The sequence below is a fragment of the Taeniopygia guttata genome, chromosome 3, assembly GCF_048771995.1.
Source record: "Taeniopygia guttata chromosome 3, bTaeGut7.mat, whole genome shotgun sequence".
NCBI classification, from domain to species: Eukaryota; Metazoa; Chordata; class Aves; order Passeriformes; family Estrildidae; genus Taeniopygia; species Taeniopygia guttata.
Window position 1 is genome coordinate 94,939,276 of NC_133027.1, and position 14,845 is coordinate 94,954,120.

The following is a 14,845-nucleotide window of genomic DNA, read 5'->3' on the forward strand; positions in this document are numbered from 1 at the left end:
TGAACACAACCAGATGAAATGGAATTGGAGTGTCAAAAGAGGTTCAGGAGAATTAAGATAGTGAGTCGTCGTGTGGAAATGGCCATGTGAACTTCTCCAAGGTCAGGTAGGGAGAGGGAATGGATGTATGCAGCAGGCTGTGCATGGAGGTTGCTCAGCTCAACTTAAAGGCAAGGAAAAAGAAAAGAGTTCTTGCAACTAGATATAAAAACTACATCTTCCTGGTACTGCCTGTGAAGAATACTGTAGGGAACCGTGATGAGAATGGTGGAAGGATTCCTGGTGTGTACCTTCTAGAGGAAGATGAGCTTTCTTGGAGATTTTGGGCTATAAACCACTGCTTTTGATCAAAGCAGTTCTCTGCTTTGCAGCTCGGTGCATTGCATCGCCATCTCTTTTATTGGAGACACATCAGTGAATACTTGGAAATGTTAAAAATGATAAAAGAGGAGCAAAGGACAGCGAGCTGCTCCCAGTATCCCAGTTATCCCAGTGTTAATGCTAATACTGGGAAATCAAAATATTCAAAGAAAAAGTGTTCTGGAACTTGCCATATATCAATACAGGGGACTCTGATAACCAGTGAGAGGAATTAGATAAGACCACATTCAACTTCAATATTAAAGTAGTTTGAAGAGCTGCATGATTTCATATGGAAATGTGCTTATATAGGCTACTAGAGCCTGATATTTTTGTTAATGTTGTTCATGAAAATTAAATTTTGATAATTGTTTTCATCACCACTTTCCATTTCTGAGAATTTGATGTTTTGCTCCCTCCAAACTCTGGATTTCAGAATGTTTACTGTATTGAATTGTTGATTCTCTTCTCCAAAATTAAAATTTTTGTTCAATTTTGGAGGCTGTTTGTAGGCTATACTATCATCCCTTATTGATTATCAAGTTTTACTGGCTTTTTAATCCTACCAAGCCTTGCTATTACCTACTCAGGAAGTACTGACTTTGTGTAAAAAGGGAGGAAGAATGGCAGTCTTCCAGAAAAGGCATTTGCTGTTTCCAGATAATTGACATCTCTGAAGTATTGATCCATAGACATTCAAAACCTCTTTCCCAGCACATGCTTGATATCCTTTCTGTAGATCTCCAAGTTGCATTAAAGCATATTTCTACATTATGTCATATGTAAAGTTCTTAATGTATGTCATATGTAAAGATGGGAGCTATGTAAGTGCAAATGCATTAAGCTGGAGGTTCCTGCTGCTGGTCCAAAGCATCTTTTGAAATATGTTCAAATAAAGTTTAAATGGCAAGATCCTGAGTCTAGAGGTTCTGTTGCATCCGTTGTGGAAGAAATCTGTGCGAGCCCTCACCTCAGTGGATAAAAGTAGTAGTGTATGGCAATGTTCCTTTTTTAAAAAATACTAATATTGCTGAAGTGTGTGCAATCATTATATTCTGAGTGAACAAAATAAAGCTTAAACCAGTGCTACATGTACTTTGTACTCCAAAAGGACTAATTTTACACAATCAGTACTGAAGTCCAGTGAAGTGAGTCAGAATAAAGACTGCTTTCATTTAAATAAGCAACATGTGATAGAGATATGCTTTTAGAACATCACACTGGGTTCAAAAAATCCATAGCTCCTCAATCTCAGAAAGAGATAGGGGAGGGGAGTGAAAGCAGTTATGAAATACAAGAAAGAAGTTGCTATTGACAGTTAATACAAATAGGAAATTAGCAATTGAAGGAAACTGTGGGGCCTCCCTCCAGAATAAAAACACACCACTTTACTGCCACAAATAACTTGATAAACAAGACAAGATGCAGCATCTGTCTAGAGGAGATAGTGCTTGTGTCTTAATTTGGGGAACAAAGCAGTGATGCTGATCTATCATAGAATGGAAAAATTTGAATGGCAAAGTGTTGTGTAATTTTTGTTCCATATTTAATGAGAATAGGCAGGAATGATAAATGCCCTCATCCCCTAGAGGGATAATGAAACACATTCCACTCTAGACAGTAACTGTGGATGAGGTTAAACAGCTGTAAAAATAGACATTCTAAAATCATGCAGGAGTTTAGAAAGAATGGGCCAAGAAATTCTCTGGCTTCCTATTGTGTATCAATGGAAACTTGAAACCTCGATGAGATGGTCTTTGTCCCTGGGGAAGGTGGGAGGGGAGAGACTACCCAGGATGAAGTATGGCAGGAGTACTGCCTGTTGATCCTGGGTAAAATGATGAGGTGTAAATGCAGGGGTTTGGTCAATCAAGAATTTAAAATGTATGATGAATAAAGTTAGTATGTATTTACAGAAAGTTATAGTGGTTGCACTACACTGTTGGCATTTTTGATTGCTTTCTTTGACCAAAGGAAGGCAACAGTCCCAGTATAATTACACCGATCCTTGAAAAATGTTTGACATCAACTCATAGTGCCTTAAAATATTAGAGTTCTACAGAATGCTTAGAGCCTACACCAACTAGATGAAAAATAACTTTCAGTGTAACTGTAATGGCTTTTTTTTTTTGTGGTTATTTCAAAGATGACTTGACTTGAAGAGGAGAAATAAGATCCATATTAATGAGACCTTTAGACTTTACTATAGAGTATTATAGATACAATATGCATCTAATATAACTACAGTCTTAAAAATAACCAGGAGGATGGGTTGCTATGACCTTCCTGGTAGGTGGACTGTCAAAACACCACTCACATTAGTCTGACAAAGTGCAGAGTTACACACAACTTGCTTTTGTTCCTATTTCTAAGTGCTAAACATCTCTCCTGGAAAGCCGGGAAAAGCTTAAGGAGTTACTGTGGATAAAGTGCTAAATGTGAGCCCTCATGCAGTTGAGTGGCCAAAAGAACTGATGTGATCCTTAGTTACACTTGTGGGAATACCGAGTAGAAGTAGAGAGACTGTGTTAATGTTAACGCCTCTGCTTGGTCCTGCTTCAGAATAAAGTGCTCTTTTCTGGTGTCCATAGCAACATGTTGGAAAATTTAGAAACTGTTCAATGAAAAGTCATATAAGGTAAAGCAGAAAACTTTGGTTGTAGTGAAAAATACAGCAACTGCAATTTGTTACTTTAATAAGGAGAACGCTGAAGGAGCAAATTGCTTGCACTGAATGTGTGTGTGCACTGGTACAAAGAGAACTGGGTGCCAAAGCTGGAGGAATTCAGATGAGCAATTAAAGTGTAAATTAAAAGGACAGCAGCCCTCTAGCCAGCTAACAAGCTTTATGCTGGTTTCTCAGTTGCTGGGAATCCTAAAGTTATCAAAATTTAAATATGTTTCTACAAGATATGTGCTGAAGTTCCTACTGCTAGAATTGAAGCAGGACTTAATTCAGGGAATTAGTATAGCCTGTATTATTCATAAGGTCAGACTAGACAATCAAAATAATTTATTTAGGAATTAAAAAGGAATAAGTTCTCTGTAAATGAGTCTGTGAATTATTTAAGCATAGTCTTTGTGGTGCTTTGCTAGAAGGATATGTGAAAACTGACTAACAGAGCAGGTACTGGCTTACTTATTTAGTGGTGTTTAATTGTAGGGAACATGTGTTACATAGGCCAGGTTCCCTGAGATGAGCTCTTACCTTTTAGAAATCACTGTTTATTTTAGTGGCTGCAGAATTTCATGTTGTTATACTTCATGGAGTTCAGGGAATTGAGCTGATATGCTGAAGTCATGAGCAGTTTGAGTCCTAGATTCCTGGAAGTTATTTATTTTCTGGTTATGGTATGGTAGCTGAAATAATTCAGGGAGTTTTGTAATTCAACTGGGTAGAGACCTGTTGGTTTCTGATGTTTATTCTGTACTCGAGATTGTGTGTCTCTGTCCGCTGAGTATTGGGTAGACAGTGTGTCTTTGTGTGCTACAAAATTCTTGTTTGGCCTCTTTGAAGTATTGAGTTGTGAAAATTTAAAGGGAAGCACAACAAGGCTGTAATTAGCAGAGAATTTTGTTAGATTTCTGTTGGACTCTGCTGTGAACAGTCAGTATACAGTGGGTCTAACACAGGCAAATAAATGAGTGAGGACTTTCATAAGCATGAATTATTATATAAACCATTGTCCTGGCAGCTGTTTAACCTTGGCAGGATGCTTTTAAAGTGACTCCTACTGTGGTTTTTGCATCTGCAAAATGATGACATTAGTGTTTTTCTGCCAGTGGCTTGCAATGCTTTGGCCCTGTGCACACCAAATCTTTTTTAAATATCAGTTCACACTAACTTTTCTTGCAAAAGCACTGCCAGACTATTTATAAATACACTATGCTTTGAAGCTATGGTAACTGTACTGTTTTCTTCCAGTTGGCTCTGCAGTATGTGTTAGTGGCCAGGGAGCTTGTCCTACTATTAAACACTGTAACATCAGCGACTGTGAAAATGTTGGACTTTATATTACAGACCATGCACAGGTAATTTTCCATATTAATTTCTTTACTTTGATAAAGTTGTTTACTGTTCTTGATTCCTGTCTTAATTTACACTTTTATTTCTCAGGGAATATATGAGGACAATGAGATATCCAATAACGCGTTAGCAGGGATTTGGGTTAAAAACCATGGAAATCCCATTATTAGACGGAATCACATTCACCACGGACGTGACGTTGGCGTTTTCACTTTTGACCACGGAATGGTAACCTATACATTTTCTTTTGAAGAAAAAAAAATACAGATGGTGTAGAACTGAAATCTTCAAATTTTACCTGTCATTGGAGAAATGTTTCTTAAAAAAATGTATTTAGTCATGAGCAGATACTTTAAAATATGCCTGCTGTTGTTCTCTTGCCCATAAGTGGGAGGCTTCAAGACAGTTTTAGCTGAAAGAGGTTTAAGCAAGCTTTTACAATTGATTGGCAGCCTGTTACATTGTATTATGTTGCAGTGGCAAAATACCTCTTGAAACAGGATGTAAACAGTAGGCTTACATTTGTACTTCATTCTTTTTCCCTTTGAAATTGAACAAAAATAAGGTGCTGGATGATTTAGAAATGAAAAAAAAATGCTTTGTGGAGACTTAGTTTTATTTTAGTGTTAAAACTCTGAAATAGGGTATATACATATTCTCTGGGAAGAGGATTTCTGTAGCAAGCAATTAGTTGTGGAATTTTAACACAGAATTTTGTATCAGAGTTCAGACTTTCTTTCATAAATATGTTTATTTGTGTGGGGTGAAGCTCTTCACTTCCAAGTACATGTACAGTAGTGAGAAATGACATTCAAAGCACTTGAAATAGAATGGCTTTTTGTCTCTGAAATAGAAGATGATTTGCTACTTGTTTTAGGAAGATATTCTGCATGTCTTCCAAGGAGTGCCAGATCATTGTTTTTCCTGTTTGAATGGCAAAGTCCCAATTCCCCACGCCCAGCTAGCAAAACAAGCAGTTTTCTTTTAGCCACTCTTAAAATGGCAGATCTCTAAGGATGTAAAAGCTCTTGATGCCCAGGTGTAAGGAATCAGGAAAGGAAGGCAAGAGACCTGCTGGGTTGAGACTAAAGGGCAAGAAGGAAGTGGAAGCAAGGACAGGTGACCTGCAAAAAGTCCAGAAACACTGTCCAACTGTGTAGGGATGGGGTCAGGAAGGCCAGGCCGTGGATGGAGCTGACTCTGGCCAGGCATGCAAGAAATGACAGGGAAGGTTTCTACAGGTATGTATTTCAGAAAAGGAATGATAGAACAAAAGCACATCACCCCACCCCCCCATGAGTAACAGCTGTGATAAGAGATGAGGAGAGGGCTGAGGTGCTCAACAGCATTTTGCCTCAGTTTTTACTGGCAGTCCGTCTTCCCATACCTCTTTATTGGATGGACCTTAAGGCAGGGACAGTGGGAGCAAAGTCACTCCCACTGTAAGAGAGGATCACATTTGAGACTGCCTGAGGAACCTGAATGTACAAAAGTCTATGGAGCCCAATGAGATGCATCCCAGAGGCCTGAGGGAATTGGCTGATGTAGGATCCAAGCCAGTCTTCATGACATTGGAAAAGTCATGGAAGTCAGGTGAAGTCCCTGGTGACTGGGAAAAGGGAAACATTGCACCCATTTTCAATAAAGGGCACAAAGGAGAACCCTGGCAGGTACTGAACTGTCAGCCTCACCTCTGTGCCTGGGAAGATCATGGAACAGCTCCTCCTGGAGGCTGTGCTAAGGCTCATAGAGGACAGGGAGGTGACTGGGGACAGCCAGCACAGCTTCACCAAGGACAAGTCCTGCCTGACCGACCCAGTGACCTGTGGTGGAGTGACTGCCTCAGTGGAGAAAGGAAGGGCTATGGATGTCATTTATGTGGACTCCTGTAAGGCCTTGACACATTCCCCTACAACATCCTTCTCCCTAAGTGGTAAAGATGTGGATTTGATGGATAAACTGTTTAGTGGATGAGGAATTGTTTGGATAGTTGCATCCAGAGGGTAGATGCCAGTGGGTAAATCATGTCTCTCAGTGGTCTGTACTGAGACCAGTACCATTCATCAGTGATACGGACAGTGGAATCAAGTGCACCCTCAGCAAGTTCTAATCCAGAACTAATCAGCAAGTCCTACTCAGGTTTTTGATGAGAGTTGGCAGACTGTAAATAGCATTAGCAGGAAATCCACTGTGGGTACAATCTAGCGAGGTCTTTCTCCTCTTTGCCCAGGTTACTGAGGGATAGAGATAAAGGATAGAGGCAGTGCTAGTTGTAGCTGTTGGATTTGTGGTTTTCTGGTTTCAGTAGAAGGCAAACAGGTCACAGGACTGCTCCTTTTGCTGCCAGCATAAAATCGTGCCAGTGGAAGTGAAACACCCACATGGTGGGAATCTTCTGGTAGGTGCCTCTTCTCCACTCTGATGGTTACATCCTAAGGACTATACTCGTTCTGTGTTGGGCAAGTTTGCACCAGCTGAGAAAGCCCTGCTGGCAGCCCTCTTCTCATGGATAACTTTACATCATTTTCTGTCCTCTAGAGATGGTGTCGTTTGTCTGTTTGCAAAGAGTGGTAGCAGATGTCTTTGGTTTTTATTATCTCATTGTTTGGAGTGCATGAAGCTGTGTTAACATACTGTATAAGCACTTCTGATCCACTTCAGTGGATGCATACATCCCTTCAAGACTTAAACAGGGTTGGAAACATGGAATGAAGTGATTTCAGCTATAGAAAAACTGGTAAAGGAAAGTACTTCAGCAGCTCCTGCAAGGGAGGTGTCTCTGTGTAGGCTTGAGGATTAATTGGAAAGTCTGGGTAGGAGCTGTTTCTTGTTTAAGTACTGAAGTATAAATATTAAATATATGAGTATTGAAATATTAAAAAATTAAAAATCCAGGCTGAATTCACTTGATTAATTTTAAATAAAAGTGTATTTGATCTTTTTTCTTACCAGTGAAATGTCTGTTTCAGAGCTGCGATCACTGTGGTATCACAAGCAAAATGGAATAGAAATAAATGTTTCCCTTTTGTTTAAGGGAAACAGTAGCACATTAAAGAGAATGTGTGAATAGTATTTCTCTCAGCTGCAAATATTACTGAAGTATTTCATAGTCATAAATTCCTTTGAAAGATTCAGTCCCCCCATGTGTGAAAGTCTGTTTTGGCAGCATCTTCTGCTTTTGTATCATGTCTAGTGATAGAGTCAATGAGATTACATCACTGGCAGTGTTTATATGCTCGTTAAGTGACAAAGTGACATGGTATCCTTCAGATAAAAATCCTATATTCCTAAACAAATCAATGGATTTTGTGGTTTTGTTTCTCTCACTTCTGTTACTTTCTGTAATTTTTATATTGCTTGTGACTGTGAAGTGGGACAAGTGGATTCCAGTGCTGAATTCCTACCCTACACATTCATTTCCCGTGGGTTTCTCTGCTGGAGTGCTGTCTCCAAAAGGTTCAAGAGTGCTTTGTTTTTCAGTTTCATGCTCTCAAACTGTTCTTTGTGTTTTGAAACTTGTAGAAACTTAAAGCTCTTATTTCTAAACTGGCAATATCCTGACATTTACCTTTGTGCTGTGACAAATACGTAACAAGCTGGCATTAAAAATGCAGTGTGGCATTGATAGCCCTGGGTGCCTTATCCTGACCTCTCTGGTGCCTGAGATGAGTTACCAGGCATCTGTCATAAATTGTAGTTTATTGTTGTATGCATACAACAGAGAACTTCCAATTTAATGTAAGAATAAGCCTAATTTTACAGTTTAAAGCTGAGCTCTAGGCGAAACAGTTTTCATTTTCATTTGTCCCAAATGAGAAGCCTGGGGAGGTTTCTTTCTGATGAAATAAAAATGTAGCAGCATGTATCTATAAGTTGGGTGATCATGCCTAGTCTATTTCTCTGTATTCTAAATACTACAAATCAGACCATTTTTTAAAAATGTGTATATAAAGTCCAAAAAAAAAAAAAATTAAGCATATGCCAGATTCTATACAGACTTCATTAAAAACTCAATTGCCTTTTGCTGTGCATAAAAATAAAGGGTTTGTTTTGAATCTTGGATGTGATTTTCTTTATGTTGCATTTGAATTTTTGTAAAATGTGCTCTCAAATAAGATCCCTTCCAGGATTTAGAGGCACATTTTTATAATCACAGGCAGTTACTCTTTTTCTATATTGGTTTCCTGTTGTCTTTTTTTTTAAATTTTGTTTCTCTCTTTTTTTTTCTACCTGATTGAGAATACCAGAGTCAATAAATATTTGGGAAATGTTAAATCTTACACAATTACATATGTTTTCCTTTTAATGCACGTGTTGTTCAAACAGTAATATTAAATACCTCTGTGTTTCTGTAATGTTGTAATCTTCAAGACAGAGAAAGAAAAAAAGCCCTTTTAGAAGTAAAGGGGGTAGAAATACTCTGAGAAGAAAAGCAGCAAGAAAATCCCATCAGTTGAAAGTTTTAACTCTAAAGCATTTCAGAGCCATGTTTAGACTGGACAATATGCAGAAAGAAAAAAGCATCCAAATTCAATCACCGAGTTAATCTTGATATAAAAAGTCTTGAGCTTTTGCAGCTGTGTAGGATCCAATCTTTGTGATTACATTTTTTTCTGTACAGTGTGTGCCAGGTGGGAATATCAGCATTATCGTTGCTGTTGTGTTTATTTCTGATTCCTTCACCTGCTTAGATCTTACTAAGGCTGCAGCAGTGTTCTTGGCCACACATGCTGTCAGTGTAGCTGTCATTTTGTGTTCACAGCTAATGCTCTGCCTGGGATTGTAAATAAATTTGATGTACAGAACTGCTTTTTAATATTAGAATTTTCAAGTAGTAAGCTACTTGGTAGTTTTGTGTAAGATTGTAATACTTTTTCCACATGCATCCTCTATTCCTTTTTACTAATCATAGGGGCCTCTTTTTCCTTAGCAATCCTGGCACTGTCTCCTCCAGATTCTTCATCTGCTAGCTGTTGAATTATAACCAGAAACCCCCACAAAGCACAAGTCAAACACCCAGCACACTTGAAACATTCTTAGAAGGAGGTGGGGGCAATATAAGGCTTGCAGTTCCTCTGTCCAGACTTCCTGACCTCAATAGCTTGAGGTGCCTAACAGCTGGACTGAGTATAAGGGTTGGGCAGCTCAAGTGTGCTGAGAGGAGCAGCTGTGTCTGATGGTGGTACCTGGCTGGAGCTGGCAGTAAGCTTTGTGTTAGCAGTGTTGGTGGACGCTGTGGATAGCAAACAGGTCGTGGAACTCCATACTTGGAAACACAGTTTGGGTTTTAAAAAAATACTCCCTAATGTTCTAAAGAAAAAATGTTTCCTGAAGCTATATGTGATTTTTTGGGATCCACAAGTTCATCACCAGACCTCTTTGAGGGGCTGGAGTTCAAAGGCACCATAATGCCTTTTGAAGGTGTGTGGCTCTGGTGGCTGAGAAGATAGCAGGGATTGCCTGGGGGCATCTTAAAGACTGAAGTGTTAGTATTATCCCTTTCTTGGGAGTGAATTTGGGGCCAAAAAAGTTGTTGGTATCAACAGAGAATGTCCTGGGAAACAGAGGGATAGGAAATAGGAAGTCTGGGATGAGGTGGTTGCTCAGAATGATGGAATTGCATGTGTTTCTGACAAGCAGCAGCTCTGTTGGTGTAGCTGACTTGAGTTTAACAGTGATGTACACAGGTGATGGTCAGACTTGGTCTCAACAGAAATATAAATCTGCTGGGTTTAACTGCATCAACTCAAAGCCAGCCCTTCAGCTTAAGCTGACTCTGATTAAGGAGGACTGGGCTCTTTAATGCAGTTTCTCTTCGTGGATATTGACTGTTACAGGATCTTACTCATCAGAAAGCCTTGACTTTTCAACCCACTAGTCAGGCTTATAAAAGAATCTGAGATACAGATGTATTTTGTTTTATTCCCCCCCCCTTTGAAGGAGCACTTCCTTCACAGAGGCATACAACAAATTCCCATTTTCTTCTGAATCAGCAGTCCAACATTTTTCAAGTTAAATACTGGTGCTTGCTGAAGCTTGTAGAGATCCTGCAGGCCACATGAGAAAGGCTCTGTTTGTTTTGTTTGTTTGTAGCTTCTTCCTGGAATCCAAAATGACTGATGAAGCACACCTGAAATACCCCTTTTCTTTTATCATGGTGCTGTAGTCAAAAACATATTTGGCACTCAAAGAGAGAATAATGTGTGAAGTAATTAAAAATATGTCAAACATGTTTAGTAACATTTTAACTGAAATTGTATATTCCATCAGGAGAATCAGGCTTGCCTCTATATACCAAATTGTCACTTTAGGTAAGTTTCTCTGAGACCTTCATTTTAAGTGCAAATTAGGGGATAAAAAAAGTGATTCCTTTCAGGATAAGAAGTCAAAAGACTGCCTGTTGGCATGAAGGCATATTTCTGAGATTTTTGGATTCCTCTATCTGTTAGTATATTCTTCCTTGAGAACTCTGAAACCATCTTGACTCACTTAGGATTGGATTTCTTCAAAATTCTTGAAAAAAACATACTCTGAATCTCTACAGAATGTGTCTTTCGTTTGACTTTCATTTGTTACCCAGAGGAGTCTGAGGAGCCAAGCTATGCACATGGATAGCACTTTTTTGGAGAATCTTTAATCCATGTACTGCCTTACTGCAAATCCTCAGAGTAGGGAGAAGAGCATGCTGCCTTGATTTCCTTGTTAAACTGGATGTATTTCTGATTTTTTGTAGTCAGTGTTTGATGGAGTCCCATAGCAATTCACAGCACAGTGAAACAGGGTGCTGACTGCCTAGGCTGGCAGTAAATGGAGTAATTTCCACGTGATAGGTAGTAGAAACTCCAGGCCTGAGGCATTCCTGGTAGTAGATCATGTGAGCATGGAATCCAGTTACTCTGGACAGTAGCAGGAATTGTGTGTGTGGGGGGGGGTGTTTTGTTTTATTTTTGGTTTTTTAATTTTAATTGTTTGGTTTGGTTTTGGGGTTGGTTTGTTTGTTAGTTTGTTGTTTGGGGTTTTTTTAGTGCACAAGTGTAACAAGTCTGATGATGAGCAAGTCTAAATAGCTAACTTAGGTGGCTACAGGAAAAATGGTGCCTGCTGGAGACAGTCTTGGGTTGGAGCATTCAGGAGCTTGCATCTAAGCCATCCACAAATTACAGCACATCACTTGGTGGTTGTTTGCCATTTCCAATAAGAGATGCTTTCTGTCTTTCAGTTTAGTTTCTATTTTTCTGGTTGGGCATGAAATACATCGATGTTCACGTTAAAATAGGTTGAATTTGAATATTAAAATGTTCTAGGACCATGTTGAGGAAAATGCCATGAAAGGGCTGACACAGTAACTTAGCAAGGCCCTGGAAGCAGATTCAGAGAATCATTGGGCAGGAATCCATTATATTGCCAGATGAATTTTCAGGTGGACTAGTCCATGGTGCTGCTCCATGGTTGGCATGGAAGGAGCAGGCCTGGGATGGCTTTGTGCAGTGGCCTTTTCTTTCCCTGCCCACAGCAATACTGTTTATAATGCTCTTGTTTAAAAACAGTTGTGTTGTAGGTCTGCTGCAGCTGTTACAGTGTCTCAGTGTAGACTGTTTAAAGAAGGCAAAAAGTAAAAAACTGTACCATTTGGCCACTCAGACCAGTCCAACCCTGGAAAAATTACTGAATTCACACATTCGTATTATTTATTTTGATCAGTGGTTTCAAAGAAATTTAGCACACTTCTTCCTAAAGAAACAATATTTTTGCTAAATGTATATAGTTCCTGGTCTGAAAACAAGCAGGTAGTTTTCTCCATAGTACTTTCCTTCCTGTGTTGGGCCTGTGGGCTTTATGGCCTTTGAAAGGAGTCTGATCCTTGGGAGCTGCTGAGGAAACCTGATACTGAGTCCTATTCAATGTGCTATATCTAGAGTTGCCATTTTTTCTTGGTATTCCATGAGTAGTCATAAATAGCGATGCAAACACAGTGTCTTTGAAACAGTATTTTATTTTTGGAAAAATGAAATTACATAGTGTCAGTAGTTGTTTTAATTAGCTATATAAGTACTTACATGTTGTCAATTTTGATACTGTTTCCTCTTAAATGAGGATTAAATTTAAAGGGGAGGGAGGGGAGGGAATAATCTTCATTTAAAAAAGGGCTTTTACAGGAAACTGCATGTTTTATGTCTTAAGGGTTATTTTGAAAGCTGCAACATCCACAGAAACAGGATAGCAGGCTTTGAAGTGAAAGCATATGCCAACCCAACAGTGGTGCGGTGTGAAATCCATCACGGCCAGACTGGAGGAATCTATGTGCATGAAAAAGGAAGAGGACAATTCATAGAGAACAAAATCTATGCAAACAACTTTGCAGGTGTTTGGATTACCTCAAACAGTGACCCGACAATAAGGTATTGTTTTCCTCATTATTATTTTACTACGTAGAAGAGATTTGATGGAGATGGGATAATTGTACTTTAATTTAATTTAATTATGGAGAGCTGTAAATATTCTTGTATATGTAGAAATGAAATTTCTGTCTGTATTCAGTTGAACTCCATTTTTAATTTGTGTGTGCACTTAGAGGTAGGTTCTTTCTCAAAGCAACAGAACATAAGTTCTTTATTTTAAATCTGAATGGGGTACAGTCCTGGCCACTATCTACATATGTATTATTCTAATACATATTTACAATGTATTAGAATAACTTCATAATGCTGATTTTTTTTCTTAGGGGAAATGCAATTTTTAATGGGAATCAAGGTGGTGTTTATATCTTTGGTGATGGAAGAGGCCTTATTGAAGGAAATGACATTTATGGTAAGCTGATTTCCTTGCTGCATATTGATTTCTGAGAAAAATGAATGTGTAAGTTGTATTAAATAACACTTTTGTTGACAGGTAATGCATTAGCAGGAATACAGATTCGAACAAACAGCTGTCCCATCGTTCGACACAACAAGATTCATGATGGTCAACATGGAGGAATTTATGTAGTAAGTGCAGCCTGGGACAGGCACAGACTTGTGTTCTGTTTTAGAAATGTAAAGGGGAAAAGTACCCTATGTGAAATGTTTGTGCTTACAATGCTTGAGCTTCTCATGTTAGAAACCACATTCATGGTAAGAGACTGCTGGTGTTTAAAAGATGAGGGTTTTTATAAATGCCACTAAATTATTCTTATTACAGAGTAAAATATTTAAAAATAGATTACAGAATTTTATTGTTGCATGGTTGATAGCTTTTTGAAAAGGCTTAGTTTTCATAGTAGTGTGTCATCATTTAAAAAAAAAGTCTGTTCAGCTCTTTTGGAATGTAATGTGTTTATCACTATACTTAGAGATTTTTTTTACTGCCTTCAGGATGATAGAAATTGCAATTGTTGCATTGAAAAAGTGGGAAATAAAGCCCAATTCCCAACGTGTGCAAGGGCTCTGCTAACTGAAAGAGCTGTCAGGTTCCCTTAAGCAATACCAGATTTTCAGAAATATGTGTCTTTCTGCCAAAGGTTACCTAAGGTCCAGCTAATGCTGCAAGTGTGCAGCTTCATCTCTTCATTGAGTTAATTTGACCAGAACAGCTTCTTCCCCTGACTGAGAAAACTGTTGTTTGACCTCTGGGCCCAGACATGTGGTGACCTTCAGAGCCATGCCAGCTTTTTGTCCATCTTGGGGACAGAGCTGGGTGTCGGTTTAAGAACCATGAGCCGGGGCTGTCATGTGAGTGCACAGTACTGGGGAGGCACCTCTCCTACCAACAGCCAGCAGACATTTACAAATACTGCAGAGCCTTGAAACAGAATGATTTACATGCACGATGTTCTTTGTTTCATGGCAAATATTCAAAATCATGATATGCTGTTGTTTAAAACAAAAAAAAAAAGAGCAAAAAAGCTTACTCAAATGGAAAGGAATTACTTTGCTACAGTAAAGAAGCCAGACGTGGGAGGGATGGATACAGCAGAAAAAAAGAGTATTGGTGTTTAGCAGGTTTTCTTAACTCTTAAACCATCTTGTATTTAGCATGAAAAAGGACAAGGTGTGATTGAGGAAAACGAAGTTTACAGCAATACATTGGCTGGAGTCTGGGTGACAACAGGGAGCACTCCAGTCTTGAGGAGAAACAGAATACACAGTGGGAAACAAGTGAGTTTTGCTCTGTGGTTACAAGAGGGCCACAGAAAAGAAAGTCCTGTGGTTTTATGCCTCATTACCTTGGAATTAATAATATAATTCTCAATGTGTTAGGTTGGAGTTTATTTTTACGACAATGGACATGGCGTGTTAGAAGACAATGACATCTATAATCACATGTACTCAGGGGTTCAGATAAGGTAACATTTATTCTGATTTTCTGCCAAAACAGACGTAGCTTGTTATGTGCTCTATTGTGTTTTTTTTTAGCTGTTCTTGTCATTTTGTTTATAAAAATAACTTTTTTTGAAATCCAGTATGTCTGAATACCCTCTGC

General features: G+C 38.8%; 1 protein-coding gene across 2 annotated transcripts in view; it reads left to right on the top strand.

Moving 5' to 3' along the window:
- The window catches only part of FBXO11 (F-box protein 11), a 70,787-nt gene that overhangs the window by 49,790 nt on the left and 6,152 nt on the right, over positions 1-14,845 (top strand). For both annotated transcript variants that reach the window (XM_030268860.4, XM_030268861.4), the window contains exons 10-16: positions 4,286-4,392; positions 4,478-4,615; positions 12,569-12,786; positions 13,110-13,195; positions 13,277-13,371; positions 14,398-14,520; positions 14,623-14,708. In XM_030268860.4, the coding sequence (XP_030124720.1) occupies positions 4,286-4,392; positions 4,478-4,615; positions 12,569-12,786; positions 13,110-13,195; positions 13,277-13,371; positions 14,398-14,520; positions 14,623-14,708 (853 nt within the window). The remainder of the gene's footprint in view (positions 1-4,285; positions 4,393-4,477; positions 4,616-12,568; positions 12,787-13,109; positions 13,196-13,276; positions 13,372-14,397; positions 14,521-14,622; positions 14,709-14,845) is intronic.